The sequence below is a fragment of the Corvus moneduloides genome, chromosome 8 (assembly GCF_009650955.1).
Source record: "Corvus moneduloides isolate bCorMon1 chromosome 8, bCorMon1.pri, whole genome shotgun sequence".
NCBI classification, from domain to species: domain Eukaryota; kingdom Metazoa; phylum Chordata; class Aves; order Passeriformes; family Corvidae; genus Corvus; species Corvus moneduloides.
The window spans coordinates 3,602,035-3,628,912 of record NC_045483.1 but is presented as its reverse complement, the minus strand read 5'-3'; the positions used below and the strand labels follow the sequence as shown (position 1 = coordinate 3,628,912).

The following is a 26,878-nucleotide window of genomic DNA, read 5'->3' as shown; positions in this document are numbered from 1 at the left end:
GTCATTGGGGCTGGGAATGCTGATGGGACATTGAACACATCCTGGTCTGCAACACGCTTAGGATATCACTGTTGGACAAAGACTTGTGGGCTGAGACACTTCCATCAGATAAACAAATTGGAACCATACAAGTGATGAAAAGGCCACAGTGGCTCACAACCAGCTGCCCGATGTATTGCTAGCCCGAGAGCAGCAGCATCAGCAGCAAGCTGCAGTTGTGCAGCTGAGCAGACACGGTGTCACGTGTGGGGTCTCTCTGGGATCTGGGGGATCAGCTGTCCCACCTATTTCCCCTGCCAGCAGCTGCTGCCCCCAGGCTGCTTCCCTGGTGCTGGGCCTCAGGAGCAGGACAGGCCTCGGCACTGTGCATTCGCTGCTCAGCCATGGCTCACACAGCGCTGTGTCACCCACACTGATTTGGTCACAAATGCAAAACTTGGACGCATGAGAAGTTAATCCTATCCCCTCAAAACCACTCGCCACTGGGGCATCATCACTCAGGATGGTATGGGAGGAGCCCACAGATCGGTGCTGGCCATGTCACAATGGCCCCAGTGACATCATCACCCTGGCCTAAAAACACAAGCAGGGTGGCTGCACATCAATACAACCCTCTCAGTTGAGGAGAGCATCGCCGAGGAGGAGCTCGCCCAAGGCTGCTCCGGCACAAGGCTAAGTCAGAGGATTCTGGTGCCTCTGACACAGCTCACGCGCATCTCTCTCTTTACTCAGGGCTGGTGCGCAACTGTCAGGCGGAGGAATGCCAGCAGTTCTGCGCAAGAGACGCTCCAGGCACTCACCATCAACCTGTTCCAGATCCAACACGGCACAGCCGGACACAGTACCCGAGGACCAAGGTGATAGCAAAAGCCTCTCTCCCCACAGCTCCCGATCGCTGGCACAGGTATACCAGGGCAGTCAGTGAGCAGGCAAGAACTATGCCAGGGCAAGGCAGGAGCTCTGCAAAAGGCCTAGGCTCTGGGCATTTGCTGGGGCACCCGTGCCTGACCTACCCTGCCCTTCAGCCAGCACAGCACGGACCCAGCAGGGTTTTGGGGCTGATCCTGCACGGACACTTGCCCAGCCCCACAGACATGCTCATGCCGGGGGGCACTTTCTCTCCAGTGTGCATGCTGTGCCACCGGACCGAGGCAGACACCGACATCTGTGGGTACAAGAGAATGAAGTTCAAACTCTGTGTCCACAACTACTGCCAGGTAAGCTCTCTCGGGGCTCCCTCCAACTTTCTGCCCAGGAGGGGCCTTCCTTCCTCACCTAACAAGCTCCTGGCCTTCTCTGCTCTGCAGCTTCTTGCCAGTGGGCTTTTCCCACAAGAGAACATGGAAGACTTTCTCGTTGGAGACACCAGGCACGTCATCAAAGAAGCAGCCAAGAAGGTGAGGACCTCGCAGGCGCAGGGAGCTTGGCACCAGGAGAGGCTTGAGGCAGCTCCTCCTGCTCCCCAGCAAAGAAGCCCCAGCCCTGGCACATGCAAGAGCCTCGTGTGCAGGTGGCTCTGTGGGCTCTAACCCAGCACTGCCCACATCCTGCTCCCTGCCCGGAGACGCAGGGCAGCCACAAAGCCCCAGTCCTGACACTCAGCGGGCTGCGGTGCTCTTTCCAGAGCTGCTTCATTTGCTACAAGATGGGGGCCAGCATCACCTGCTCTGAGACGGGCTGCGACCGCACCTTCCACCTGCCCTGCGCCCCAGACGGCGAATGTGTCACCCAGTACTTCGGGGCCTACAGGTAAGGGCTGCCCGCCCTTGCCTCAGAGACCCCGGCTTCATCTCCAAGCCCTTTCCATCTGCAGTGGCCATGCAAGGCAGAAGCCCACTGGGACAGCTGCCAGCAACCTGCCATAGACTGGGGAAGAGCCCACAAAGAGGCTGGGGTCTCTCACAGCTCCACCCCCCACATCGCCATCACTGCGGAAGGACTCTGCGCTTCCCACCTTCCCTCGCCCATCTCTTCCATCTTCCTCACAGGTCCTTCTGCTGGGAGCACCGCCCACAGCAGGCAGTGCACGCTCGTCCAAGCCAGGACAACACCTGCAGCATCTGCCTGGACACCGTGGAAAACAGAATCTCCTACAAAACCATGGGCTGCCCTGCATGCCAAGACGCCCGCTTCCACCGGCAGTGCATCCAGAGACTGGCTCTGCATGCTGGCATCGGCTTCCGATGCCCGTGTTGCCTGAACCAAGAGCCATTCATGATGGAAATGCTCACCATGGGGATCCGACTCTCCAAGAGGTTGGGTTTTCTCCTCCCAGCTCACAAGGTGTCAAGCACAAGTGCAGTGCCAGCCTAAGGACTGCCCTGGCAGGCCTGGCCACCTTCTGTCCCATGCCTCTTGCCCTCAGCTCCACTCAGGAGCTGGAAACAGCACAGGCAGCGGAGCAGCGAGTGCCAGGATCTGCTTGATGCTGGGTCAGCTGGGCTCAACTCTTTCCCTTCCTTCTCTTGCAGACCCCCATCATGGGAGAGTGTCCAAGCAGTCACACCCTTACGTCAGAGGCATGGCCGCTGCGATGCCGAAACGTGCCTTTGTCCAGGAGGCAGGGAGCACGCGGAGGAAGAGGGGTAAGCTGCCAAAGCAACAATGCAGGGCTCTGAACAGGACCTAAGATCTCCCCACAAGCTCACGGAGGAAGAACTAAGAACAAGGGCTCTGCCAGGCCAGGCCATCCCTTGCTCTGGCACTTTGTCCTCACAACCAGTACCTCCTTTGCTCCTACAGACCCTGGCAACTGAGGCTGTGCAGCTCCTGCGCTGCCGAGGGCACCCACAGACACTGCTCCTCTTTGGGGAACAGCACCTACTCCTGGGAGTGCCGCACCTGTGCTGGCACAGAGACTGGTAGGCACCAAAGCACTCGGTGCCCCGCACTGGGGACAGGGGCCAGGCTGGGCCTGGCAGCAGGGCCTTCAGCACGCCTTGGCTCCAGGACAGCTCTGGCTACCACAGGAGCCTCTCCTGCTTACGGCCTGCATGGCCACCCTGATGACCTTCCTGCCCCTCTTCGCAGGCTCCACTGGCAAACCAGAGCTTGTCAGCCCCAGCACTTCCAGCCAGGAATTATCAATGCCCTCCCAGGGTGTGTTGCTCCTCAGCAGCAGCTGCTTCCTTCGCCCTCGGCAGGCCTTGAAGCGGCGCTACCCTGAGGAAGAAATACCATCACGGACAACGTACAGCCCTCCTGCAAAACGCCGCAGGATCGATGATGGCCCAGCCCACAGTGCCAATGAAAGCAGCCCCAGCACTTCCAGCCAGGAATTATCAATGCCCTCCCAGGGTGTGTTGCTCCTCAGCAGCAGCTGCTTCCTTCGCCCTCGGCAGGCCTTGAAGCGGCGCTACCCTGAGGAAGAAATACCATCACGGACAACGTACAGCCCGCCTGCAAAACGCCGCAGGATCGATGATGGCCCAGCCCACAGTGCCGATGACAGCAGCCCCAGCACTTCCTACCGGGCAGTGTCGAGGCTGCCTGAAGGCGCTTTGGCCATCAACAGTCAGGCAGCACGGCCACGACGTCCATACAGGCCTCCATGGCTCTTCCACGGATCCACAACAGACAACCGCTCCCAGCCTGGGCCAATTCATATGAGACATGTCTGGCGGCAACAACGCCGGGCCAAAAAGCCCTACTGCCGGCCATGAATAGCACAGCAGGACACCACTGATAGCAAAAGCCTCTCTCCCCACAGCTCCCGATCGCTGGCACAGGTATACCAGGGCAGTCAGTGAGCAGGCAAGAACTATGCCAGGGCAAGGCAGGAGCTCTGCAAAAGGCCTAGGCTCTGGGCATTTGCTGGGGCACCCGTGCCTGACCTACCCTGCCCTTCAGCCAGCACAGCACGGACCCAGCAGGGTTTTGGGGCTGATCCTGCACGGACACTTGCCCAGCCCCACAGACATGCTCATGCCAGGGGCACTTTCTCTCCAGTGTGCATGCTGTGCCACCGGACCGAGGCAGACACCAACATCTGTGGGTACAAGAGAATGAAGTTCAAACTCTGTGTCCACAACTACTGCCAGGTAAGCTCTCTCGGGGCTCCCTCCAACTTTCTGCCCAGGAGGGGCCTTCCTTCCTCACCTAACAAGCTCCTGGCCTTCTCTGCTCTGCAGCTTCTTGCCAGTGGACTTTTCCCACTAGAGAACACGGAAGACTTTCTCGTTGGAGACACCAGGCACGTCATCAAAGAAGCAGCCAAGAAGGTGAGGACCTCGCAGGCGCAGGGAGCTTGGCACCAGGAGAGGCTTGAGGCAGCTCCTCCTGCTCCCCAGCAAAGAAGCCCCAGCCCTGGCACATGCAAGAGCCTCGTGTGCAGGTGGCTCTGTGGGCTCTAACCCAGCACTGCCCACATCCTGCTCCCTGCCCGGAGACGCAGGGCAGCCACAAAGCCCCAGTCCTGACACTCAGCGGGCTGCGGTGCTCTTTCCAGAGCTGCTTCATTTGCTACAAGATGGGGGCCAGCATCACCTGCTCTGAGACGGGCTGCGACCGCACCTTCCACCTGCCCTGCGCCCCAGACGGCGAATGTGTCACCCAGTACTTCGGGGCCTACAGGTAAGGGCTGCCCGCCCTTGCCTCAGAGACCCCGGCTTCATCTCCAAGCCCTTTCCATCTGCAGTGGCCATGCAAGGCAGAAGCCCACTGGACAGCTGCCAGCAACCTGCCATAGACTGGGGAAGAGCCCACAAAGAGGCTGGGGTCTCTCACAGCTCCACCCCCCACATCGCCATCACTGCGGAAGGACTCTGCGCTTCCCACCTTCCCTCGCCCATCTCTTCCATCTTCCTCACAGGTCCTTCTGCTGGGAGCACCGCCCACAGCAGGCAGTGCACGCTCGTCCAAGCCAGGACAACACCTGCAGCATCTGCCTGGACACCGTGGAAAACAGAATCTCCTACAAAACCATGGGCTGCCCTGCATGCCAAGACGCCCGCTTCCACCGGCAGTGCATCCAGAGACTGGCTCTGCATGCTGGCATCGGCTTCCGATGCCCGTGTTGCCTGAACCAAGAGCCATTCATGATGGAAATGCTCACCATGGGGATCCGACTCTCCAAGAGGTTGGGTTTTCTCCTCCCAGCTCACAAGGTGTCAAGCACAAGTGCAGTGCCAGCCTAAGGACTGCCCTGGCAGGCCTGGCCACCTTCTGTCCCATGCCTCTTGCCCTCAGCTCCACTCAGGAGCTGGAAACAGCACAGGCAGCGGAGCAGCGAGTGCCAGGATCTGCTTGATGCTGGGTCAGCTGGGCTCAACTCTTTCCCTTCCTTCTCTTGCAGACCCCCATCATGGGAGAGTGTCCAAGCAGTCACACCCTTACGTCAGAGGCATGGCCGCTGCGATGCCGAAACGTGCCTTTGTCCAGGAGGCAGGGAGCACGCGGAGGAAGAGGGGTAAGCTGCCAAAGCAACAATGCAGGGCTCTGAACAGGACCTAAGATCTCCCCACAAGCTCACGGAGGAAGAACTAAGAACAAGGGCTCTGCCAGGCCAGGCCATCCCTTGCTCTGGCACTTTGTCCTCACAACCAGTACCTCCTTTGCTCCTACAGACCCTGGCAACTGAGGCTGTGCAGCTCCTGCGCTGCCGAGGGCACCCACAGACACTGCTCCTCTTTGGGGAACAGCACCTACTCCTGGGAGTGCCACACCTGTGCTGGCACAGAGACTGGTAGGCACCAAAGCACTCGGTGCCCCGCACTGGGGACAGGGGCCAGGCTGGGCCTGGCAGCAGGGCCTTCAGCACGCCTTGGCTCCAGGACAGCTCTGGCTACCACAGGAGCCTCTCCTGCTTACGGCCTGAGTGGCCACCCTGATGACCTTCCTGCCCCTCTTCGCAGGCTCCACTGGCAAACCAGAGCTTGTCAGCCCCAGCACTTCCAGCCAGGAATTATCAATGCCCTCCCAGGGTGTGTTAGCTCCTCAGCAGCAGCTGCTTCCTTCGCCCTCGGCAGGCCTTGAAGCGGCGCTACCCTGAGGAAGAAATACCATCACGGACAACGTACAGCCCGCCTGCAAAACGCCGCAGGATCGATGATGGCCCAGCCCACAGTGCCGATGACAGCAGCCCCAGCACTTCCTAACGGGCAGTGTCGAGGCTGCCTGAAGGCGCTTTGGCCATCAACAGTCAGGCAGCACGGCCACGACGTCCATACAGGCCTCCATGGCTCTTCCACGGATCCACAACAGACAACCGCTCCCAGCCTGGGCCAATTCGTATGAGACATGTCTGGCGGCAACAACGCCGGGCCAAAAAGCCCTACTGCCGGCCATGAATAGCACAGCAGGACACACTGTCGCCCAGCCCGTAGCCCCCATCCCCCTCACCCATCAAAGTAGAGTAGAAATAAAATAAAGGTTTTTTTACACTAGGAGAACCCACACGTCTTTTCCAGTCATTTTACTCGGCCTTTCTTCAGGCCACTGCTAGTGAAAGGGACTGGGATCTTCTTCCACAGCGTTGGCAGCACCCTCCCCTCTGCAGGCTGGCCCTCCTGGCCACTCAGCACCACGGCCGTGCCCTTCAGGCCTTGCTGGCCCTCACCAGCAGCTGTCAGTGTCCCTGCAGGGCAGCGCTCGGCTCCCGTGGGCTGTTCACATTCCTGAGCCCGCCTGCACCCACAGCCTCTGCCGTGCCCAGCACGCCTTGACCAGGCCTGTACGTCTTCCTCGGGTTAGCACCATTTCAAGACCTGTTGAAGGCACCACCAGCAGCTGCCCTTGACTGGAAAATGCCCTGCAGCAGCCCCTGGCTGGCAGTGCTGGGCCTGCTGTCCTCAGCACTCATGGCTGGCAGACCATCGATCCTGTGGCGTTTTGACAGCAGGCTGCAGGATGTCCATGCTCCTCTGTAGAAACCTGCTGCAATGCAGTTCAGCAGCTCCCACGGAGACCTCCACACAGCACTGTGGGACTGTGGGACGGGCACTGCCCTGCTCCTGCTGCCCACACTGGTGCTGCTACAGGCCAGCTGACATTGGCCTTCTTGGCCACCTGGGAACATACCACACCATTTGCAGCTGCTGTCAACCACCACCCCCAGACCCTTTTCCATCTCTCAGCTTTCCAGGCGCAATTCCCCACGCCCAGAGCGTGGCCTCACACTGCTGTGAGTGAGGGCTCAGTGCCTGGCAGGGCAGGGGCAGACACCAGCCTTGGGCAGGTCTCACGTCATTGGGGCTGGGAATGCTGATGGGACATTGAACACATCCTGGTCTGCAACACGCTTAGGATATCACTGTTGGACAAAGACTTGTGGGCTGAGACACTTCCATCAGATAAACAAATTGGAACCATACAAGTGATGAAAAGGCCACAGTGGCTCACAACCAGCTGCCCGATGTATTGCTAGCCCGAGAGCAGCAGCATCAGCAGCAAGCTGCAGTTGTGCAGCTGAGCAGACACGGTGTCACGTGTGGGGTCTCTCTGGGATCTGGGGGATCAGCTGTCCCACCTATTTCCCCTGCCAGCAGCTGCTGCCCCCAGGCTGCTTCCCTGGTGCTGGGCCTCAGGAGCAGGACAGGCCTCGGCACTGTGCATTCGCTGCTCAGCCATGGCTCACACAGCGCTGTGTCACCCACACTGATTTGGTCACAAATGCAAAACTTGGACGCATGAGAAGTTAATCCTATCCCCTCAAAACCACTCGCCACTGGGGCATCATCACTCAGGATGGTATGGGAGGAGCCCACAGATCGGTGCTGGCCATGTCACAATGGCCCCAGTGACATCATCACCCTGGCCTAAAAACACAAGCAGGGTGGCTGCACATCAATACAACCCTCTCAGTTGAGGAGAGCATCGCCGAGGAGGAGCTCGCCCAAGGCTGCTCCGGCACAAGGCTAAGTCAGAGGATTCTGGTGCCTCTGACACAGCTCACGCGCATCTCTCTCTTTACTCAGGGCTGGTGCGCAACTGTCAGGCGGAGGAATGCCAGCAGTTCTGCGCAAGAGACGCTCCAGGCACTCACCATCAACCTGTTCCAGATCCAACACGGCACAGCCGGACACAGTACCCGAGGACCAAGGTGATAGCAAAAGCCTCTCTCCCCACAGCTCCCGATCGCTGGCACAGGTATACCAGGGCAGTCAGTGAGCAGGCAAGAACTATGCCAGGGCAAGGCAGGAGCTCTGCAAAAGGCCTAGGCTCTGGGCATTTGCTGGGGCACCCGTGCCTGACCTACCCTGCCCTTCAGCCAGCACAGCACGGACCCAGCAGGGTTTTGGGGCTGATCCTGCACGGACACTTGCCCAGCCCCACAGACATGCTCATGCCAGGGGCACTTTCTCTCCAGTGTGCATGCTGTGCCACCGGACCGAGGCAGACACCAACATCTGTGGGTACAAGAGAATGAAGTTCAAACTCTGTGTCCACAACTACTGCCAGGTAAGCTCTCTCGGGGCTCCCTCCAACTTTCTGCCCAGGAGGGGCCTTCCTTCCTCACCTAACAAGCTCCTGGCCTTCTCTGCTCTGCAGCTTCTTGCCAGTGGACTTTTCCCACAAGAGAACATGGAAGACTTTCTCGTTGGAGACACCAGGCACGTCATCAAAGAAGCAGCCAAGAAGGTGAGGACCTCGCAGGCGCAGGGAGCTTGGCACCAGGAGAGGCTTGAGGCAGCTCCTCCTGCTCCCCAGCAAAGAAGCCCCAGCCCTGGCACATGCAAGAGCCTCGTGTGCAGGTGGCTCTGTGGGCTCTAACCCAGCACTGCCCACATCCTGCTCCCTGCCCGGAGACGCAGGGCAGCCACAAAGCCCCAGTCCTGACACTCAGCGGGCTGCGGTGCTCTTTCCAGAGCTGCTTCATTTGCTACAAGATGGGGGCCAGCATCACCTGCTCTGAGACGGGCTGCGACCGCACCTTCCACCTGCCCTGCGCCCCAGACGGCGAATGTGTCACCCAGTACTTCGGGGCCTACAGGTAAGGGCTGCCCGCCCTTGCCTCAGAGACCCCGGCTTCATCTCCAAGCCCTTTCCATCTGCAGTGGCCATGCAAGGCAGAAGCCCACTGGGACAGCTGCCAGCAACCTGCCATAGACTGGGGAAGAGCCCACAAAGAGGCTGGGGTCTCTCACAGCTCCACCCCCCACATCGCCATCACTGCGGAAGGACTCTGCGCTTCCCACCTTCCCTCGCCCATCTCTTCCATCTTCCTCACAGGTCCTTCTGCTGGGAGCACCGCCCACAGCAGGCAGTGCACGCTCGTCCAAGCCAGGACAACACCTGCAGCATCTGCCTGGACACCGTGGAAAACAGAATCTCCTACAAAACCATGGGCTGCCCTGCATGCCAAGACGCCCGCTTCCACCGGCAGTGCATCCAGAGACTGGCTCTGCATGCTGGCATCGGCTTCCGATGCCCGTGTTGCCTGAACCAAGAGCCATTCATGATGGAAATGCTCACCATGGGGATCCGACTCTCCAAGAGGTTGGGTTTTCTCCTCCCAGCTCACAAGGTGTCAAGCACAAGTGCAGTGCCAGCCTAAGGACCGCCCTGGCAGGCCTGGCCACCTTCTGTCCCATGCCTCTTGCCCTCAGCTCCACTCAGGAGCTGGAAACAGCATAGGCAGCGGAGCAGCGAGTGCCAGGATCTGCTTGATGCTGGGTCAGCTGGGCTCAACTCTTTCCCTTCCTTCTCTTGCAGACCCCCATCATGGGAGAGTGTCCAAGCAGTCACACCCTTACGTCAGAGGCATGGCCGCTGCGATGCCGAAACGTGCCTTTGTCCAGGAGGCAGGGAGCACGCGGAGGAAGAGGGGTAAGCTGCCAAAGCAACAATGCAGGGCTCTGAACAGGACCTAAGATCTCCCCACAAGCTCACGGAGGAAGAACTAAGAACAAGGGCTCTGCCAGGCCAGGCCATCCCTTGCTCTGGCACTTTGTCCTCACAACCAGTACCTCCTTTGCTCCTACAGACCCTGGCAACTGAGGCTGTGCAGCTCCTGCGCTGCCGAGGGCACCCACAGACACTGCTCCTCTTTGGGGAACAGCACCTACTCCTGGGAGTGCCGCACCTGTGCTGGCACAGAGACTGGTAGGCACCAAAGCACTCGGTGCCCCGCACTGGGGACAGGGGCCAGGCTGGGCCTGGCAGCAGGGCCTTCAGCACGCCTTGGCTCCAGGACAGCTCTGGCTACCACAGGAGCCTCTCCTGCTTACGGCCTGAGTGGCCACCCTGATGACCTTCCTGCCCCTCTTCGCAGGCTCCACTGGCAAACCAGAGCTTGTCAGCCCCAGCACTTCCAGCCAGGAATTATCAATGCCCTCCCAGGGTGTGTTGCTCCTCAGCAGCAGCTGCTTCCTTCGCCCTCGACAGGCCTTGAAGCGGCGCTACCCTGAGGAAGAAATACCATCACGGACAACGTACAGCCCTCCTGCAAAACGCCGCAGGATCGATGATGGCCCAGCCCACAGTGCCAATGAAAGCAGCCCCAGCACTTCCAGCCAGGAATTATCAATGCCCTCCCAGGGTGTGTTGCTCCTCAGCAGCAGCTGCTTCCTTCGCCCTCGGCAGGCCTTGAAGCGGCGCTACCCTGAGGAAGAAATACCATCACGGACAACGTACAGCCCTCCTGCAAAACGCCGCAGGATCGATGATGGCCCAGCCCACAGTGCCAATGAAAGCAGCCCCAGCACTTCCAGCCAGGAATTATCAATGCCCTCCCAGGGTGTGTTGCTCCTCAGCAGCAGCTGCTTCCTTCGCCCTCGGCAGGCCTTGAAGCGGCGCTACCCTGAGGAAGAAATACCATCACGGACAACGTACAGCCCTCCTGCAAAACGCCGCAGGATCGATGATGGCCCAGCCCACAGTGCCGATGACAGCAGCCCCAGCACTTCCTAACGGGCAGTGTCGAGGCTGCCTGAAGGCGCTTTGGCCATCAACAGTCAGGCAGCACGGCCACGACGTCCATACAGGCCTCCATGGCTCTTCCACGGATCCACAACAGACAACCGCTCCCAGCCTGGGCCAATTCATATGAGACATGTCTGGCGGCAACAACGCCGGGCCAAAAAGCCCTACTGCCGGCCATGAATAGCACAGCAGGACACCACTGATAGCAAAAGCCTCTCTCCCCACAGCTCCCGATCGCTGGCACAGGTATACCAGGGCAGTCAGTGAGCAGGCAAGAACTATGCCAGGGCAAGGCAGGAGCTCTGCAAAAGGCCTAGGCTCTGGGCATTTGCTGGGGCACCCGTGCCTGACCTACCCTGCCCTTCAGCCAGCACAGCACGGACCCAGCAGGGTTTTGGGGCTGATCCTGCACGGACACTTGCCCAGCCCCACAGACATGCTCATGCCAGGGGCACTTTCTCTCCAGTGTGCATGCTGTGCCACCGGACCGAGGCAGACACCAACATCTGTGGGTACAAGAGAATGAAGTTCAAACTCTGTGTCCACAACTACTGCCAGGTAAGCTCTCTCGGGGCTCCCTCCAACTTTCTGCCCAGGAGGGGCCTTCCTTCCTCACCTAACAAGCTCCTGGCCTTCTCTGCTCTGCAGCTTCTTGCCAGTGGACTTTTCCCACTAGAGAACACGGAAGACTTTCTCGTTGGAGACACCAGGCACGTCATCAAAGAAGCAGCCAAGAAGGTGAGGACCTCGCAGGCGCAGGGAGCTTGGCACCAGGAGAGGCTTGAGGCAGCTCCTCCTGCTCCCCAGCAAAGAAGCCCCAGCCCTGGCACATGCAAGAGCCTCGTGTGCAGGTGGCTCTGTGGGCTCTAACCCAGCACTGCCCACATCCTGCTCCCTGCCCGGAGACGCAGGGCAGCCACAAAGCCCCAGTCCTGACACTCAGCGGGCTGCGGTGCTCTTTCCAGAGCTGCTTCATTTGCTACAAGATGGGGGCCAGCATCACCTGCTCTGAGAGGGGCTGCGACCGCACCTTCCACCTGCCCTGCGCCCCAGACGGCGAATGTGTCACCCAGTACTTCGGGGCCTACAGGTAAGGGCTGCCCGCCCTTGCCTCAGAGACCCCGGCTTCATCTCCAAGCCCTTTCCATCTGCAGTGGCCATGCAAGGCAGAAGCCCACTGGACAGCTGCCAGCAACCTGCCATAGACTGGGGAAGAGCCCACAAAGAGGCTGGGGTCTCTCACAGCTCCACCCCCCACATCGCCATCACTGCGGAAGGACTCTGCGCTTCCCACCTTCCCTCGCCCATCTCTTCCATCTTCCTCACAGGTCCTTCTGCTGGGAGCACCGCCCACAGCAGGCAGTGCACGCTCGTCCAAGCCAGGACAACACCTGCAGCATCTGCCTGGACACCGTGGAAAACAGAATCTCCTACAAAACCATGGGCTGCCCTGCATGCCAAGACGCCCGCTTCCACCGGCAGTGCATCCAGAGACTGGCTCTGCATGCTGGCATCGGCTTCCGATGCCCGTGTTGCCTGAACCAAGAGCCATTCATGATGGAAATGCTCACCATGGGGATCCGACTCTCCAAGAGGTTGGGTTTTCTCCTCCCAGCTCACAAGGTGTCAAGCACAAGTGCAGTGCCAGCCTAAGGACTGCCCTGGCAGGCCTGGCCACCTTCTGTCCCATGCCTCTTGCCCTCAGCTCCACTCAGGAGCTGGAAACAGCACAGGCAGCGGAGCAGCGAGTGCCAGGATCTGCTTGATGCTGGGTCAGCTGGGCTCAACTCTTTCCCTTCCTTCTCTTGCAGACCCCCATCATGGGAGAGTGTCCAAGCAGTCACACCCTTACGTCAGAGGCATGGCCGCTGCGATGCCGAAACGTGCCTTTGTCCAGGAGGCAGGGAGCACGCGGAGGAAGAGGGGTAAGCTGCCAAAGCAACAATGCAGGGCTCTGAACAGGACCTAAGATCTCCCCACAAGCTCACGGAGGAAGAACTAAGAACAAGGGCTCTGCCAGGCCAGGCCATCCCTTGCTCTGGCACTTTGTCCTCACAACCAGTACCTCCTTTGCTCCTACAGACCCTGGCAACTGAGGCTGTGCAGCTCCTGCACTGCCGAGGGCACCCACAGACACTGCTCCTCTTTGGGGAACAGCACCTACTCCTGGGAGTGCCGCACCTGTGCTGGCACAGAGACTGGTAGGCACCAAAGCACTCGGTGCCCCGCACTGGGGACAGGGGCCAGGCTGGGCCTGGCAGCAGGGCCTTCAGCACGCCTTGGCTCCAGGACAGCTCTGGCTACCACAGGAGCCTCTCCTGCTTACGGCCTGCATGGCCACCCTGATGACCTTCCTGCCCCTCTTCGCAGGCTCCACTGGCAAACCAGAGCTTGTCAGCCCCAGCACTTCCAGCCAGGAATTATCAATGCCCTCCCAGGGTGTGTTGCTCCTCAGCAGCAGCTGCTTCCTTCGCCCTCGGCAGGCCTTGAAGCGGCGCTACCCTGAGGAAGAAATACCATCACGGACAACGTACAGCCCTCCTGCAAAACGCCGCAGGATCGATGATGGCCCAGCCCACAGTGCCAATGAAAGCAGCCCCAGCACTTCCAGCCAGGAATTATCAATGCCCTCCCAGGGTGTGTTGCTCCTCAGCAGCAGCTGCTTCCTTCGCCCTCGGCAGGCCTTGAAGCGGCGCTACCCTGAGGAAGAAATACCATCACGGACAACGTACAGCCCTCCTGCAAAACGCCGCAGGATCGATGATGGCCCAGCCCACAGTGCCGATGACAGCAGCCCCAGCACTTCCTACCGGGCAGTGTCGAGGCTGCCTGAAGGCGCTTTGGCCATCAACAGTCAGGCAGCACGGCCACGACGTCCATACAGGCCTCCATGGCTCTTCCACGGATCCACAACAGACAACCGCTCCCAGCCTGGGCCAATTCATATGAGACATGTCTGGCGGCAACAACGCCGGGCCAAAAAGCCCTACTGCCGGCCATGAATAGCACAGCAGGACACCACTGATAGCAAAAGCCTCTCTCCCCACAGCTCCCGATCGCTGGCACAGGTATACCAGGGCAGTCAGTGAGCAGGCAAGAACTATGCCAGGGCAAGGCAGGAGCTCTGCAAAAGGCCTAGGCTCTGGGCATTTGCTGGGGCACCCGTGCCTGACCTACCCTGCCCTTCAGCCAGCACAGCACGGACCCAGCAGGGTTTTGGGGCTGATCCTGCACGGACACTTGCCCAGCCCCACAGACATGCTCATGCCAGGGGCACTTTCTCTCCAGTGTGCATGCTGTGCCACCGGACCGAGGCAGACACCGACATCTGTGGGTACAAGAGAATGAAGTTCAAACTCTGTGTCCACAACTACTGCCAGGTAAGCTCTCTCGGGGCTCCCTCCAACTTTCTGCCCAGGAGGGGCCTTCCTTCCTCACCTAACAAGCTCCTGGCCTTCTCTGCTCTGCAGCTTCTTGCCAGTGGACTTTTCCCACTAGAGAACACGGAAGACTTTCTCGTTGGAGACACCAGGCACGTCATCAAAGAAGCAGCCAAGAAGGTGAGGACCTCGCAGGCGCAGGGAGCTTGGCACCAGGAGAGGCTTGAGGCAGCTCCTCCTGCTCCCCAGCAAAGAAGCCCCAGCCCTGGCACATGCAAGAGCCTCGTGTGCAGGTGGCTCTGTGGGCTCTAACCCAGCACTGCCCACATCCTGCTCCCTGCCCGGAGACGCAGGGCAGCCACAAAGCCCCAGTCCTGACACTCAGCGGGCTGCGGTGCTCTTTCCAGAGCTGCTTCATTTGCTACAAGATGGGGGCCAGCATCACCTGCTCTGAGACGGGCTGCGACCGCACCTTCCACCTGCCCTGCGCCCCAGACGGCGAATGTGTCACCCAGTACTTCGGGGCCTACAGGTAAGGGCTGCCCGCCCTTGCCTCAGAGACCCCGGCTTCATCTCCAAGCCCTTTCCATCTGCAGTGGCCATGCAAGGCAGAAGCCCACTGGACAGCTGCCAGCAACCTGCCATAGACTGGGGAAGAGCCCACAAAGAGGCTGGGGTCTCTCACAGCTCCACCCCCCACATCGCCATCACTGCGGAAGGACTCTGCGCTTCCCACCTTCCCTCGCCCATCTCTTCCATCTTCCTCACAGGTCCTTCTGCTGGGAGCACCGCCCACAGCAGGCAGTGCACGCTCGTCCAAGCCAGGACAACACCTGCAGCATCTGCCTGGACACCGTGGAAAACAGAATCTCCTACAAAACCATGGGCTGCCCTGCATGCCAAGACGCCCGCTTCCACCGGCAGTGCATCCAGAGACTGGCTCTGCATGCTGGCATCGGCTTCCGATGCCCGTGTTGCCTGAACCAAGAGCCATTCATGATGGAAATGCTCACCATGGGGATCCGACTCTCCAAGAGGTTGGGTTTTCTCCTCCCAGCTCACAAGGTGTCAAGCACAAGTGCAGTGCCAGCCTAAGGACTGCCCTGGCAGGCCTGGCCACCTTCTGTCCCATGCCTCTTGCCCTCAGCTCCACTCAGGAGCTGGAAACAGCACAGGCAGCGGAGCAGCGAGTGCCAGGATCTGCTTGATGCTGGGTCAGCTGGGCTCAACTCTTTCCCTTCCTTCTCTTGCAGACCCCCATCATGGGAGAGTGTCCAAGCAGTCACACCCTTACGTCAGAGGCATGGCCGCTGCGATGCCGAAACGTGCCTTTGTCCAGGAGGCAGGGAGCACGCGGAGGAAGAGGGGTAAGCTGCCAAAGCAACAATGCAGGGCTCTGAACAGGACCTAAGATCTCCCCACAAGCTCACGGAGGAAGAACTAAGAACAAGGGCTCTGCCAGGCCAGGCCATCCCTTGCTCTGGCACTTTGTCCTCACAACCAGTACCTCCTTTGCTCCTACAGACCCTGGCAACTGAGGCTGTGCAGCTCCTGCGCTGCCGAGGGCACCCACAGACACTGCTCCTCTTTGGGGAACAGCACCTACTCCTGGGAGTGCCGCACCTGTGCTGGCACAGAGACTGGTAGGCACCAAAGCACTCGGTGCCCCGCACTGGGGACAGGGGCCAGGCTGGGCCTGGCAGCAGGGCCTTCAGCACGCCTTGGCTCCAGGACAGCTCTGGCTACCACAGGAGCCTCTCCTGCTTACGGCCTGAGTGGCCACCCTGATGACCTTCCTGCCCCTCTTCGCAGGCTCCACTGGCAAACCAGAGCTTGTCAGCCCCAGCACTTCCAGCCAGGAATTATCAATGCCCTCCCAGGGTGTGTTAGCTCCTCAGCAGCAGCTGCTTCCTTCGCCCTCGGCAGGCCTTGAAGCGGCGCTACCCTGAGGAAGAAATACCATCACGGACAACGTACAGCCCTCCTGCAAAACGCCGCAGGATCGATGATGGCCCAGCCCACAGTGCCGATGACAGCAGCCCCAGCACTTCCTACCGGGCAGTGTCGAGGCTGCCTGAAGGCGCTTTGGCCATCAACAGTCAGGCAGCACGGCCACGACGTCCATACAGGCCTCCATGGCTCTTCCACGGATCCACAACAGACAACCGCTCCCAGCCTGGGCCAATTCGTATGAGACATGTCTGGCGGCAACAACGCCGGGCCAAAAAGCCCTACTGCCGGCCATGAATAGCACAGCAGGACACACTGTCGCCCAGCCCGTAGCCCCCATCCCCCTCACCCATCAAAGTAGAGTAGAAATAAAATAAAGGTTTTTTTACACTAGGAGAACCCACACGTCTTTTCCAGTCATTTTACTCGGCCTTTCTTCAGGCCACTGCTAGTGAAAGGGACTGGGATCTTCTTCCACAGCGTTGGCAGCACCCTCCCCTCTGCAGGCTGGCCCTCCTGGCCACTCAGCACCACGGCCGTGCCCTTCAGGCCTTGCTGGCCCTCACCAGCAGCTGTCAGTGTCCCTGCAGGGCAGCGCTCGGCTCCCGTGGGCTGTTCACATTCCTGAGCCCGCCTGCACCCACAGCCTCTGCCGTGCCCAGCACGCCTTGACCAGGCCTGTACGTCTTCCTCGGGTTAGCACCATTTCAAGACCTGTTGAAGGCACCACCAGCAGCTGCCCTTGACTGGAAAATGCCCTGCAGCAGCCCCTGGCTGGCAGTGCTGGGCCTGCTGTCCTCAGCACTCATGGCTGGCAGACCATCGATCCTGTGGCGTTTTGACAGCAGGCTGCAGGATGTCCATGCTCCTCTGTAGAAACCTGCTGCAATGCAGTTCAGCAGCTCCCACGGAGACCTCCACACAGCACTGTGGGACTGTGGGACGGGCACTGCCCTGCTCCTGCTGCCCACACTGGTGCTGCTACAGGCCAGCTGACATTGGCCTTCTTGGCCACCTGGGAACATACCACACCATTTGCAGCTGCTGTCAACCACCACCCCCAGACCCTTTTCCATCTCTCAGCTTTCCAGGCGCAATTCCCCACGCCCAGAGCGTGGCCTCACACTGCTGTGAGTGAGGGCTCAGTGCCTGGCAGGGCAGGGGCAGACACCAGCCTTGGGCAGGTCTCACGTCATTGGGGCTGGGAATGCTGATGGGACATTGAACACATCCTGGTCTGCAACACGCTTAGGATATCACTGTTGGACAAAGACTTGTGGGCTGAGACACTTCCATCAGATAAACAAATTGGAACCATACAAGTGATGAAAAGGCCACAGTGGCTCACAACCAGCTGCCCGATGTATTGCTAGCCCGAGAGCAGCAGCATCAGCAGCAAGCTGCAGTTGTGCAGCTGAGCAGACACGGTGTCACGTGTGGGGTCTCTCTGGGATCTGGGGGATCAGCTGTCCCACCTATTTCCCCTGCCAGCAGCTGCTGCCCCCAGGCTGCTTCCCTGGTGCTGGGCCTCAGGAGCAGGACAGGCCTCGGCACTGTGCATTCGCTGCTCAGCCATGGCTCACACAGCGCTGTGTCACCCACACTGATTTGGTCACAAATGCAAAACTTGGACGCATGAGAAGTTAATCCTATCCCCTCAAAACCACTCGCCACTGGGGCATCATCACTCAGGATGGTATGGGAGGAGCCCACAGATCGGTGCTGGCCATGTCACAATGGCCCCAGTGACATCATCACCCTGGCCTAAAAACACAAGCAGGGTGGCTGCACATCAATACAACCCTCTCAGTTGAGGAGAGCATCGCCGAGGAGGAGCTCGCCCAAGGCTGCTCCGGCACAAGGCTAAGTCAGAGGATTCTGGTGCCTCTGACACAGCTCACGCGCATCTCTCTCTTTACTCAGGGCTGGTGCGCAACTGTCAGGCGGAGGAATGCCAGCAGTTCTGCGCAAGAGACGCTCCAGGCACTCACCATCAACCTGTTCCAGATCCAACACGGCACAGCCGGACACAGTACCCGAGGACCAAGGTGATAGCAAAAGCCTCTCTCCCCACAGCTCCCGATCGCTGGCACAGGTATACCAGGGCAGTCAGTGAGCAGGCAAGAACTATGCCAGGGCAAGGCAGGAGCTCTGCAAAAGGCCTAGGCTCTGGGCATTTGCTGGGGCACCCGTGCCTGACCTACCCTGCCCTTCAGCCAGCACAGCACGGACCCAGCAGGGTTTTGGGGCTGATCCTGCACGGACACTTGCCCAGCCCCACAGACATGCTCATGCCGGGGGCACTTTCTCTCCAGTGTGCATGCTGTGCCACCGGACCGAGGCAGACACCGACATCTGTGGGTACAAGAGAATGAAGTTCAAACTCTGTGTCCACAACTACTGCCAGGTAAGCTCTCTCGGGGCTCCCTCCAACTTTCTGCCCAGGAGGGGCCTTCCTTCCTCACCTAACAAGCTCCTGGCCTTCTCTGCTCTGCAGCTTCTTGCCAGTGGGCTTTTCCCACAAGAGAACATGGAAGACTTTCTCGTTGGAGACACCAGGCACGTCATCAAAGAAGCAGCCAAGAAGGTGAGGACCTCGCAGGCGCAGGGAGCTTGGCACCAGGAGAGGCTTGAGGCAGCTCCTCCTGCTCCCCAGCAAAGAAGCCCCAGCCCTGGCACATGCAAGAGCCTCGTGTGCAGGTGGCTCTGTGGGCTCTAACCCAGCACTGCCCACATCCTGCTCCCTGCCCGGAGACGCAGGGCAGCCACAAAGCCCCAGTCCTGACACTCAGCGGGCTGCGGTGCTCTTTCCAGAGCTGCTTCATTTGCTACAAGATGGGGGCCAGCATCACCTGCTCTGAGACGGGCTGCGACCGCACCTTCCACCTGCCCTGCGCCCCAGACGGCGAATGTGTCACCCAGTACTTCGGGGCCTACAGGTAAGGGCTGCCCGCCCTTGCCTCAGAGACCCCGGCTTCATCTCCAAGCCCTTTCCATCTGCAGTGGCCATGCAAGGCAGAAGCCCACTGGGACAGCTGCCAGCAACCTGCCATAGACTGGGGAAGAGCCCACAAAGAGGCTGGGGTCTCTCACAGCTCCACCCCCCACATCGCCATCACTGCGGAAGGACTCTGCGCTTCCCACCTTCCCTCGCCCATCTCTTCCATCTTCCTCACAGGTCCTTCTGCTGGGAGCACCGCCCACAGCAGGCAGTGCACGCTCGTCCAAGCCAGGACAACACCTGCAGCATCTGCCTGGACACCGTGGAAAACAGAATCTCCTACAAAACCATGGGCTGCCCTGCATGCCAAGACGCCCGCTTCCACCGGCAGTGCATCCAGAGACTGGCTCTGCATGCTGGCATCGGCTTCCGATGCCCGTGTTGCCTGAACCAAGAGCCATTCATGATGGAAATGCTCACCATGGGGATCCGACTCTCCAAGAGGTTGGGTTTTCTCCTCCCAGCTCACAAGGTGTCAAGCACAAGTGCAGTGCCAGCCTAAGGACTGCCCTGGCAGGCCTGGCCACCTTCTGTCCCATGCCTCTTGCCCTCAGCTCCACTCAGGAGCTGGAAACAGCACAGGCAGCGGAGCAGCGAGTGCCAGGATCTGCTTGATGCTGGGTCAGCTGGGCTCAACTCTTTCCCTTCCTTCTCTTGCAGACCCCCATCATGGGAGAGTGTCCAAGCAGTCACACCCTTACGTCAGAGGCATGGCCGCTGCGATGCCGAAACGTGCCTTTGTCCAGGAGGCAGGGAGCACGCGGAGGAAGAGGGGTAAGCTGCCAAAGCAACAATGCAGGGCTCTGAACAGGACCTAAGATCTCCCCACAAGCTCACGGAGGAAGAACTAAGAACAAGGGCTCTGCCAGGCCAGGCCATCCCTTGCTCTGGCACTTTGTCCTCACAACCAGTACCTCCTTTGCTCCTACAGACCCTGGCAACTGAGGCTGTGCAGCTCCTGCGCTGCCGAGGGCACCCACAGACACTGCTCCTCTTTGGGGAACAGCACCTACTCCTGGGAGTGCCGCACCTGTGCTGGCACAGAGACTGGTAGGCACCAAAGCACTCGGTGCCCCGCACTGGGGACAGGGGCCAGGCTGGGCCTGGCAGCAGGGCCTTCAGCACGCCTTGGCTCCAGGACAGCTCTGGCTACCACAGGAGCCTCTCCTGCTTACGGCCTGCATGGCCACCCTGATGACCTTCCTGCCCCTCTTCGCAGGCTCCACTGGCAAACCAGAGCTTGTCAGCCCCAGCACTTCCAGCCAGGAATTATCAATGCCCTCCCAGGGTGTGTTGCTCCTCAGCAGCAGCTGCTTCCTTCGCCCTCGGCAGGCCTTGAAGCGGCGCTACCCTGAGGAAGAAATACCATCACGGACAACGTACAGCCCTCCTGCAAAACGCCGCAGGATCGATGATGGCCCAGCCCACAGTGCCAATGAAAGCAGCCCCAGCACTTCCAGCCAGGAATTATCAATGCCCTCCCAGGGTGTGTTGCTCCTCAGCAGCAGCTGCTTCCTTCGCCCTCGGCAGGCCTTGAAGCGGCGCTACCCTGAGGAAGAAATACCATCACGGACAACGTACAGCCCGCCTGCAAAACGCCGCAGGATCGATGATGGCCCAGCCCACAGTGCCGATGACAGCAGCCCCAGCACTTCCTACCGGGCAGTGTCGAGGCTGCCTGAAGGCGCTTTGGCCATCAACAGTCAGGCAGCACGGCCACGACGTCCATACAGGCCTCCATGGCTCTTCCACGGATCCACAACAGACAACCGCTCCCAGCCTGGGCCAATTCATATGAGACATGTCTGGCGGCAACAACGCCGGGCCAAAAAGCCCTACTGCCGGCCATGAATAGCACAGCAGGACACCACTGATAGCAAAAGCCTCTCTCCCCACAGCTCCCGATCGCTGGCACAGGTATACCAGGGCAGTCAGTGAGCAGGCAAGAACTATGCCAGGGCAAGGCAGGAGCTCTGCAAAAGGCCTAGGCTCTGGGCATTTGCTGGGGCACCCGTGCCTGACCTACCCTGCCCTTCAGCCAGCACAGCACGGACCCAGCAGGGTTTTGGGGCTGATCCTGCACGGACACTTGCCCAGCCCCACAGACATGCTCATGCCAGGGGCACTTTCTCTCCAGTGTGCATGCTGTGCCACCGGACCGAGGCAGACACCAACATCTGTGGGTACAAGAGAATGAAGTTCAAACTCTGTGTCCACAACTACTGCCAGGTAAGCTCTCTCGGGGCTCCCTCCAACTTTCTGCCCAGGAGGGGCCTTCCTTCCTCACCTAACAAGCTCCTGGCCTTCTCTGCTCTGCAGCTTCTTGCCAGTGGACTTTTCCCACAAGAGAACACGGAAGACTTTCTCGTTGGAGACACCAGGCACGTCATCAAAGAAGCAGCCAAGAAGGTGAGGACCTCGCAGGCGCAGGGAGCTTGGCACCAGGAGAGGCTTGAGGCAGCTCCTCCTGCTCCCCAGCAAAGAAGCCCCAGCCCTGGCACATGCAAGAGCCTCGTGTGCAGGTGGCTCTGTGGGCTCTAACCCAGCACTGCCCACATCCTGCTCCCTGCCCGGAGACGCAGGGCAGCCACAAAGCCCCAGTCCTGACACTCAGCGGGCTGCGGTGCTCTTTCCAGAGCTGCTTCATTTGCTACAAGATGGGGGCCAGCATCACCTGCTCTGAGACGGGCTGCGACCGCACCTTCCACCTGCCCTGCGCCCCAGACGGCGAATGTGTCACCCAGTACTTCGGGGCCTACAGGTAAGGGCTGCCCGCCCTTGCCTCAGAGACCCCGGCTTCATCTCCAAGCCCTTTCCATCTGCAGTGGCCATGCAAGGCAGAAGCCCACTGGACAGCTGCCAGCAACCTGCCATAGACTGGGGAAGAGCCCACAAAGAGGCTGGGGTCTCTCACAGCTCCACCCCCCACATCGCCATCACTGCGGAAGGACTCTGCGCTTCCCACCTTCCCTCGCCCATCTCTTCCATCTTCCTCACAGGTCCTTCTGCTGGGAGCACCGCCCACAGCAGGCAGTGCACGCTCGTCCAAGCCAGGACAACACCTGCAGCATCTGCCTGGACACCGTGGAAAACAGAATCTCCTACAAAACCATGGGCTGCCCTGCATGCCAAGACGCCCGCTTCCACCGGCAGTGCATCCAGAGACTGGCTCTGCATGCTGGCATCGGCTTCCGATGCCCGTGTTGCCTGAACCAAGAGCCATTCATGATGGAAATGCTCACCATGGGGATCCGACTCTCCAAGAGGTTGGGTTTTCTCCTCCCAGCTCACAAGGTGTCAAGCACAAGTGCAGTGCCAGCCTAAGGACTGCCCTGGCAGGCCTGGCCACCTTCTGTCCCATGCCTCTTGCCCTCAGCTCCACTCAGGAGCTGGAAACAGCACAGGCAGCGGAGCAGCGAGTGCCAGGATCTGCTTGATGCTGGGTCAGCTGGGCTCAACTCTTTCCCTTCCTTCTCTTGCAGACCCCCATCATGGGAGAGTGTCCAAGCAGTCACACCCTTACGTCAGAGGCATGGCCGCTGCGATGCCGAAACGTGCCTTTGTCCAGGAGGCAGGGAGCACGCGGAGGAAGAGGGGTAAGCTGCCAAAGCAACAATGCAGGGCTCTGAACAGGACCTAAGATCTCCCCACAAGCTCACGGAGGAAGAACTAAGAACAAGGGCTCTGCCAGGCCAGGCCATCCCTTGCTCTGGCACTTTGTCCTCACAACCAGTACCTCCTTTGCTCCTACAGACCCTGGCAACTGAGGCTGTGCAGCTCCTGCGCTGCCGAGGGCACCCACAGACACTGCTCCTCTTTGGGGAACAGCACCTACTCCTGGGAGTGCCGCACCTGTGCTGGCACAGAGACTGGTAGGCACCAAAGCACTCGGTGCCCCGCACTGGGGACAGGGGCCAGGCTGGGCCTGGCAGCAGGGCCTTCAGCACGCCTTGGCTCCAGGACAGCTCTGGCTACCACAGGAGCCTCTCCTGCTTACGGCCTGCATGGCCACCCTGATGACCTTCCTGCCCCTCTTCGCAGGCTCCACTGGCAAACCAGAGCTTGTCAGCCCCAGCACTTCCAGCCAGGAATTATCAATGCCCTCCCAGGGTGTGTTGCTCCTCAGCAGCAGCTGCTTCCTTCGCCCTCGGCAGGCCTTGAAGCGGCGCTACCCTGAGGAAGAAATACCATCACGGACAACGTACAGCCCTCCTGCAAAACGCCGCAGGATCGATGATGGCCCAGCCCACAGTGCCAATGAAAGCAGCCCCAGCACTTCCAGCCAGGAATTATCAATGCCCTCCCAGGGTGTGTTGCTCCTCAGCAGCAGCTGCTTCCTTCGCCCTCGGCAGGCCTTGAAGCGGCGCTACCCTGAGGAAGAAATACCATCACGGACAACGTACAGCCCGCCTGCAAAACGCCGCAGGATCGATGATGGCCCAGCCCACAGTGCCGATGACAGCAGCCCCAGCACTTCCTACCGGGCAGTGTCGAGGCTGCCTGAAGGCGCTTTGGCCATCAACAGTCAGGCAGCACGGCCACGACGTCCATACAGGCCTCCATGGCTCTTCCACGGATCCACAACAGACAACCGCTCCCAGCCTGGGCCAATTCATATGAGACATGTCTGGCGGCAACAACGCCGGGCCAAAAAGCCCTACTGCCGGCCATGAATAGCACAGCAGGACACCACTGATAGCAAAAGCCTCTCTCCCCACAGCTCCCGATCGCTGGCACAGGTATACCAGGGCAGTCAGTGAGCAGGCAAGAACTATGCCAGGGCAAGGCAGGAGCTCTGCAAAAGGCCTAGGCTCTGGGCATTTGCTGGGGCACCCGTGCCTGACCTACCCTGCCCTTCAGCCAGCACAGCACGGACCCAGCAGGGTTTTGGGGCTGATCCTGCACGGACACTTGCCCAGCCCCACAGACATGCTCATGCCAGGGGCACTTTCTCTCCAGTGTGCATGCTGTGCCACCGGACCGAGGCAGACACCAACATCTGTGGGTACAAGAGAATGAAGTTCAAACTCTGTGTCCACAACTACTGCCAGGTAAGCTCTCTCGGGGCTCCCTCCAACTTTCTGCCCAGGAGGGGCCTTCCTTCCTCACCTAACAAGCTCCTGGCCTTCTCTGCTCTGCAGCTTCTTGCCAGTGGACTTTTCCCACAAGAGAACACGGAAGACTTTCTCGTTGGAGACACCAGGCACGTCATCAAAGAAGCAGCCAAGAAGGTGAGGACCTCGCAGGCGCAGGGAGCTTGGCACCAGGAGAGGCTTGAGGCAGCTCCTCCTGCTCCCCAGCAAAGAAGCCCCAGCCCTGGCACATGCAAGAGCCTCGTGTGCAGGTGGCTCTGTGGGCTCTAACCCAGCACTGCCCACATCCTGCTCCCTGCCCGGAGACGCAGGGCAGCCACAAAGCCCCAGTCCTGACACTCAGCGGGCTGCGGTGCTCTTTCCAGAGCTGCTTCATTTGCTACAAGATGGGGGCCAGCATCACCTGCTCTGAGACGGGCTGCGACCGCACCTTCCACCTGCCCTGCGCCCCAGACGGCGAATGTGTCACCCAGTACTTCGGGGCCTACAGGTAAGGGCTGCCCGCCCTTGCCTCAGAGACCCCGGCTTCATCTCCAAGCCCTTTCCATCTGCAGTGGCCATGCAAGGCAGAAGCCCACTGGACAGCTGCCAGCAACCTGCCATAGACTGGGGAAGAGCCCACAAAGAGGCTGGGGTCTCTCACAGCTCCACCCCCCACATCGCCATCACTGCGGAAGGACTCTGCGCTTCCCACCTTCCCTCGCCCATCTCTTCCATCTTCCTCACAGGTCCTTCTGCTGGGAGCACCGCCCACAGCAGGCAGTGCACGCTCGTCCAAGCCAGGACAACACCTGCAGCATCTGCCTGGACACCGTGGAAAACAGAATCTCCTACAAAACCATGGGCTGCCCTGCATGCCAAGACGCCCGCTTCCACCGGCAGTGCATCCAGAGACTGGCTCTGCATGCTGGCATCGGCTTCCGATGCCCGTGTTGCCTGAACCAAGAGCCATTCATGATGGAAATGCTCACCATGGGGATCCGACTCTCCAAGAGGTTGGGTTTTCTCCTCCCAGCTCACAAGGTGTCAAGCACAAGTGCAGTGCCAGCCTAAGGACTGCCCTGGCAGGCCTGGCCACCTTCTGTCCCATGCCTCTTGCCCTCAGCTCCACTCAGGAGCTGGAAACAGCACAGGCAGCGGAGCAGCGAGTGCCAGGATCTGCTTGATGCTGGGTCAGCTGGGCTCAACTCTTTCCCTTCCTTCTCTTGCAGACCCCCATCATGGGAGAGTGTCCAAGCAGTCACACCCTTACGTCAGAGGCATGGCCGCTGCGATGCCGAAACGTGCCTTTGTCCAGGAGGCAGGGAGCACGCGGAGGAAGAGGGGTAAGCTGCCAAAGCAACAATGCAGGGCTCTGAACAGGACCTAAGATCTCCCCACAAGCTCACGGAGGAAGAACTAAGAACAAGGGCTCTGCCAGGCCAGGCCATCCCTTGCTCTGGCACTTTGTCCTCACAACCAGTACCTCCTTTGATCCTACAGACCCTGGCAACTGAGGCTGTGCAGCTCCTGCGCTGCCGAGGGCACCCACAGACACTGCTCCTCTTTGGGGAACAGCACCTACTCCTGGGAGTGCCGCACCTGTGCTGGCACAGAGACTGGTAGGCACCAAAGCACTCGGTGCCCCGCACTGGGGACAGGGGCCAGGCTGGGCCTGGCAGCAGGGCCTTCAGCACGCCTTGGCTCCAGGACAGCTCTGGCTACCACAGGAGCCTCTCCTGCTTACGGCCTGAGTGGCCACCCTGATGACCTTCCTGCCCCTCTTCGCAGGCTCCACTGGCAAACCAGAGCTTGTCAGCCCCAGCACTTCCAGCCAGGAATTATCAATGCCCTCCCAGGGTGTGTTAGCTCCTCAGCAGCAGCTGCTTCCTTCGCCCTCGGCAGGCCTTGAAGCGGCGCTACCCTGAGGAAGAAATACCATCACGGACAACGTACAGCCCGCCTGCAAAACGCCGCAGGATCGATGATGGCCCAGCCCACAGTGCCGATGACAGCAGCCCCAGCACTTCCTAACGGGCAGTGTCGAGGCTGCCTGAAGGCGCTTTGGCCATCAACAGTCAGGCAGCACGGCCACGACGTCCATACAGGCCTCCATGGCTCTTCCACGGATCCACAACAGACAACCGCTCCCAGCCTGGGCCAATTCGTATGAGACATGTCTGGCGGCAACAACGCCGGGCCAAAAAGCCCTACTGCCGGCCATGAATAGCACAGCAGGACACACTGTCGCCCAGCCCGTAGCCCCCATCCCCCTCACCCATCAAAGTAGAGTAGAAATAAAATAAAGGTTTTTTTACACTAGGAGAACCCACACGTCTTTTCCAGTCATTTTACTCGGCCTTTCTTCAGGCCACTGCTAGTGAAAGGGACTGGGATCTTCTTCCACAGCGTTGGCAGCACCCTCCCCTCTGCAGGCTGGCCCTCCTGGCCACTCAGCACCACGGCCGTGCCCTTCAGGCCTTGCTGGCCCTCACCAGCAGCTGTCAGTGTCCCTGCAGGGCAGCGCTCGGCTCCCGTGGGCTGTTCACATTCCTGAGCCCGCCTGCACCCACAGCCTCTGCCGTGCCCAGCACGCCTTGACCAGGCCTGTACGT

The 26,878-nt window shown here is 60.0% G+C and overlaps 8 protein-coding genes across 11 annotated transcripts; all 8 read left to right on the top strand.

Moving 5' to 3' along the window:
* Positions 1-586: 586 nt before the first annotated feature.
* On the top strand, positions 587-3,388 carry LOC116447685 (PHD finger protein 7-like). Of its 2 annotated transcripts, XM_032117104.1 has the most exons (7): positions 587-857; positions 1,126-1,217; positions 1,308-1,397; positions 1,625-1,749; positions 1,989-2,255; positions 2,472-2,585; positions 2,743-3,388. In XM_032117104.1, exons 1-7 carry the CDS (start codon positions 761-763, stop codon positions 3,164-3,166), a joined length of 1,209 nt encoding a protein of 402 aa, XP_031972995.1. In that variant the 5' UTR covers positions 587-760; the 3' UTR covers positions 3,167-3,388. The 2 variants fall into 2 exon arrangements, with proteins under 2 accessions (XP_031972995.1, XP_031972996.1); XM_032117105.1 differs by lacking the exon at positions 2,743-3,388 and having other exon boundaries at positions 2,472-2,717.
* A 784-nt stretch (positions 3,389-4,172) lies between these two features.
* LOC116447382 (PHD finger protein 7-like) lies at positions 4,173-6,095 on the top strand. Its single transcript, XM_032116515.1, has 6 exons — positions 4,173-4,572; positions 4,811-5,077; positions 5,294-5,407; positions 5,565-5,683; positions 5,853-5,923; positions 5,967-6,095. The coding sequence occupies exons 1-6, from the start codon at positions 4,313-4,315 to the stop codon at positions 6,093-6,095; spliced, it is 960 nt and encodes a 319-aa protein (XP_031972406.1). The 5' UTR covers positions 4,173-4,312.
* A 2,266-nt stretch (positions 6,096-8,361) lies between these two features.
* Positions 8,362-10,848, top strand: LOC116447381 (G2/M phase-specific E3 ubiquitin-protein ligase-like). Its single transcript, XM_032116514.1, has 7 exons — positions 8,362-8,397; positions 8,488-8,577; positions 8,805-8,929; positions 9,169-9,435; positions 9,652-9,765; positions 9,923-10,167; positions 10,211-10,848. The coding sequence occupies exons 1-7, from the start codon at positions 8,362-8,364 to the stop codon at positions 10,846-10,848; spliced, it is 1,515 nt and encodes a 504-aa protein (XP_031972405.1).
* A 1,033-nt stretch (positions 10,849-11,881) lies between these two features.
* Positions 11,882-13,548, top strand: LOC116447379 (PHD finger protein 7-like). The gene is made up of 6 exons (XM_032116513.1): positions 11,882-11,950; positions 12,189-12,455; positions 12,672-12,785; positions 12,943-13,061; positions 13,231-13,390; positions 13,542-13,548. The coding sequence occupies exons 2-6, from the start codon at positions 12,301-12,303 to the stop codon at positions 13,546-13,548; spliced, it is 555 nt and encodes a 184-aa protein (XP_031972404.1). The 5' UTR covers positions 11,882-11,950; positions 12,189-12,300.
* An 814-nt stretch (positions 13,549-14,362) lies between these two features.
* LOC116447378 (PHD finger protein 7-like) lies at positions 14,363-16,487 on the top strand. The gene is made up of 7 exons (XM_032116512.1): positions 14,363-14,420; positions 14,648-14,772; positions 15,011-15,277; positions 15,494-15,607; positions 15,765-16,009; positions 16,053-16,075; positions 16,167-16,487. The coding sequence occupies exons 2-7, from the start codon at positions 14,669-14,671 to the stop codon at positions 16,485-16,487; spliced, it is 1,074 nt and encodes a 357-aa protein (XP_031972403.1). The 5' UTR covers positions 14,363-14,420; positions 14,648-14,668.
* A 1,480-nt stretch (positions 16,488-17,967) lies between these two features.
* On the top strand, positions 17,968-20,782 carry LOC116447682 (PHD finger protein 7-like). 2 transcript variants are annotated; one of them, XM_032117090.1, is made up of 7 exons: positions 17,968-18,238; positions 18,506-18,597; positions 18,688-18,777; positions 19,005-19,129; positions 19,369-19,635; positions 19,852-19,965; positions 20,123-20,782. In XM_032117090.1, exons 1-7 carry the CDS (start codon positions 18,142-18,144, stop codon positions 20,544-20,546), a joined length of 1,209 nt encoding a protein of 402 aa, XP_031972981.1. In that variant the 5' UTR covers positions 17,968-18,141; the 3' UTR covers positions 20,547-20,782. The 2 variants fall into 2 exon arrangements, with proteins under 2 accessions (XP_031972981.1, XP_031972982.1); XM_032117091.1 differs by lacking the exon at positions 20,123-20,782 and having other exon boundaries at positions 19,852-20,097.
* A 592-nt stretch (positions 20,783-21,374) lies between these two features.
* Positions 21,375-23,590, top strand: LOC116446983 (PHD finger protein 7-like). 2 transcript variants are annotated; one of them, XM_032115458.1, is made up of 6 exons: positions 21,375-21,420; positions 21,511-21,600; positions 21,828-21,952; positions 22,191-22,457; positions 22,674-22,787; positions 22,945-23,590. In XM_032115458.1, exons 1-6 carry the CDS (start codon positions 21,385-21,387, stop codon positions 23,366-23,368), a joined length of 1,056 nt encoding a protein of 351 aa, XP_031971349.1. In that variant the 5' UTR covers positions 21,375-21,384; the 3' UTR covers positions 23,369-23,590. The 2 variants fall into 2 exon arrangements, with proteins under 2 accessions (XP_031971349.1, XP_031971348.1); XM_032115457.1 differs by lacking the exon at positions 21,375-21,420 and having other exon boundaries at positions 21,553-21,952.
* LOC116447377 (PHD finger protein 7-like) lies at positions 23,428-26,297 on the top strand. The gene is made up of 10 exons (XM_032116511.1): positions 23,428-23,442; positions 23,544-23,715; positions 24,151-24,242; positions 24,333-24,422; positions 24,650-24,774; positions 25,013-25,279; positions 25,496-25,609; positions 25,767-26,011; positions 26,055-26,077; positions 26,169-26,297. The coding sequence occupies exons 1-10, from the start codon at positions 23,428-23,430 to the stop codon at positions 26,295-26,297; spliced, it is 1,272 nt and encodes a 423-aa protein (XP_031972402.1).
* Positions 26,298-26,878: the final 581 nt, after the last annotated feature.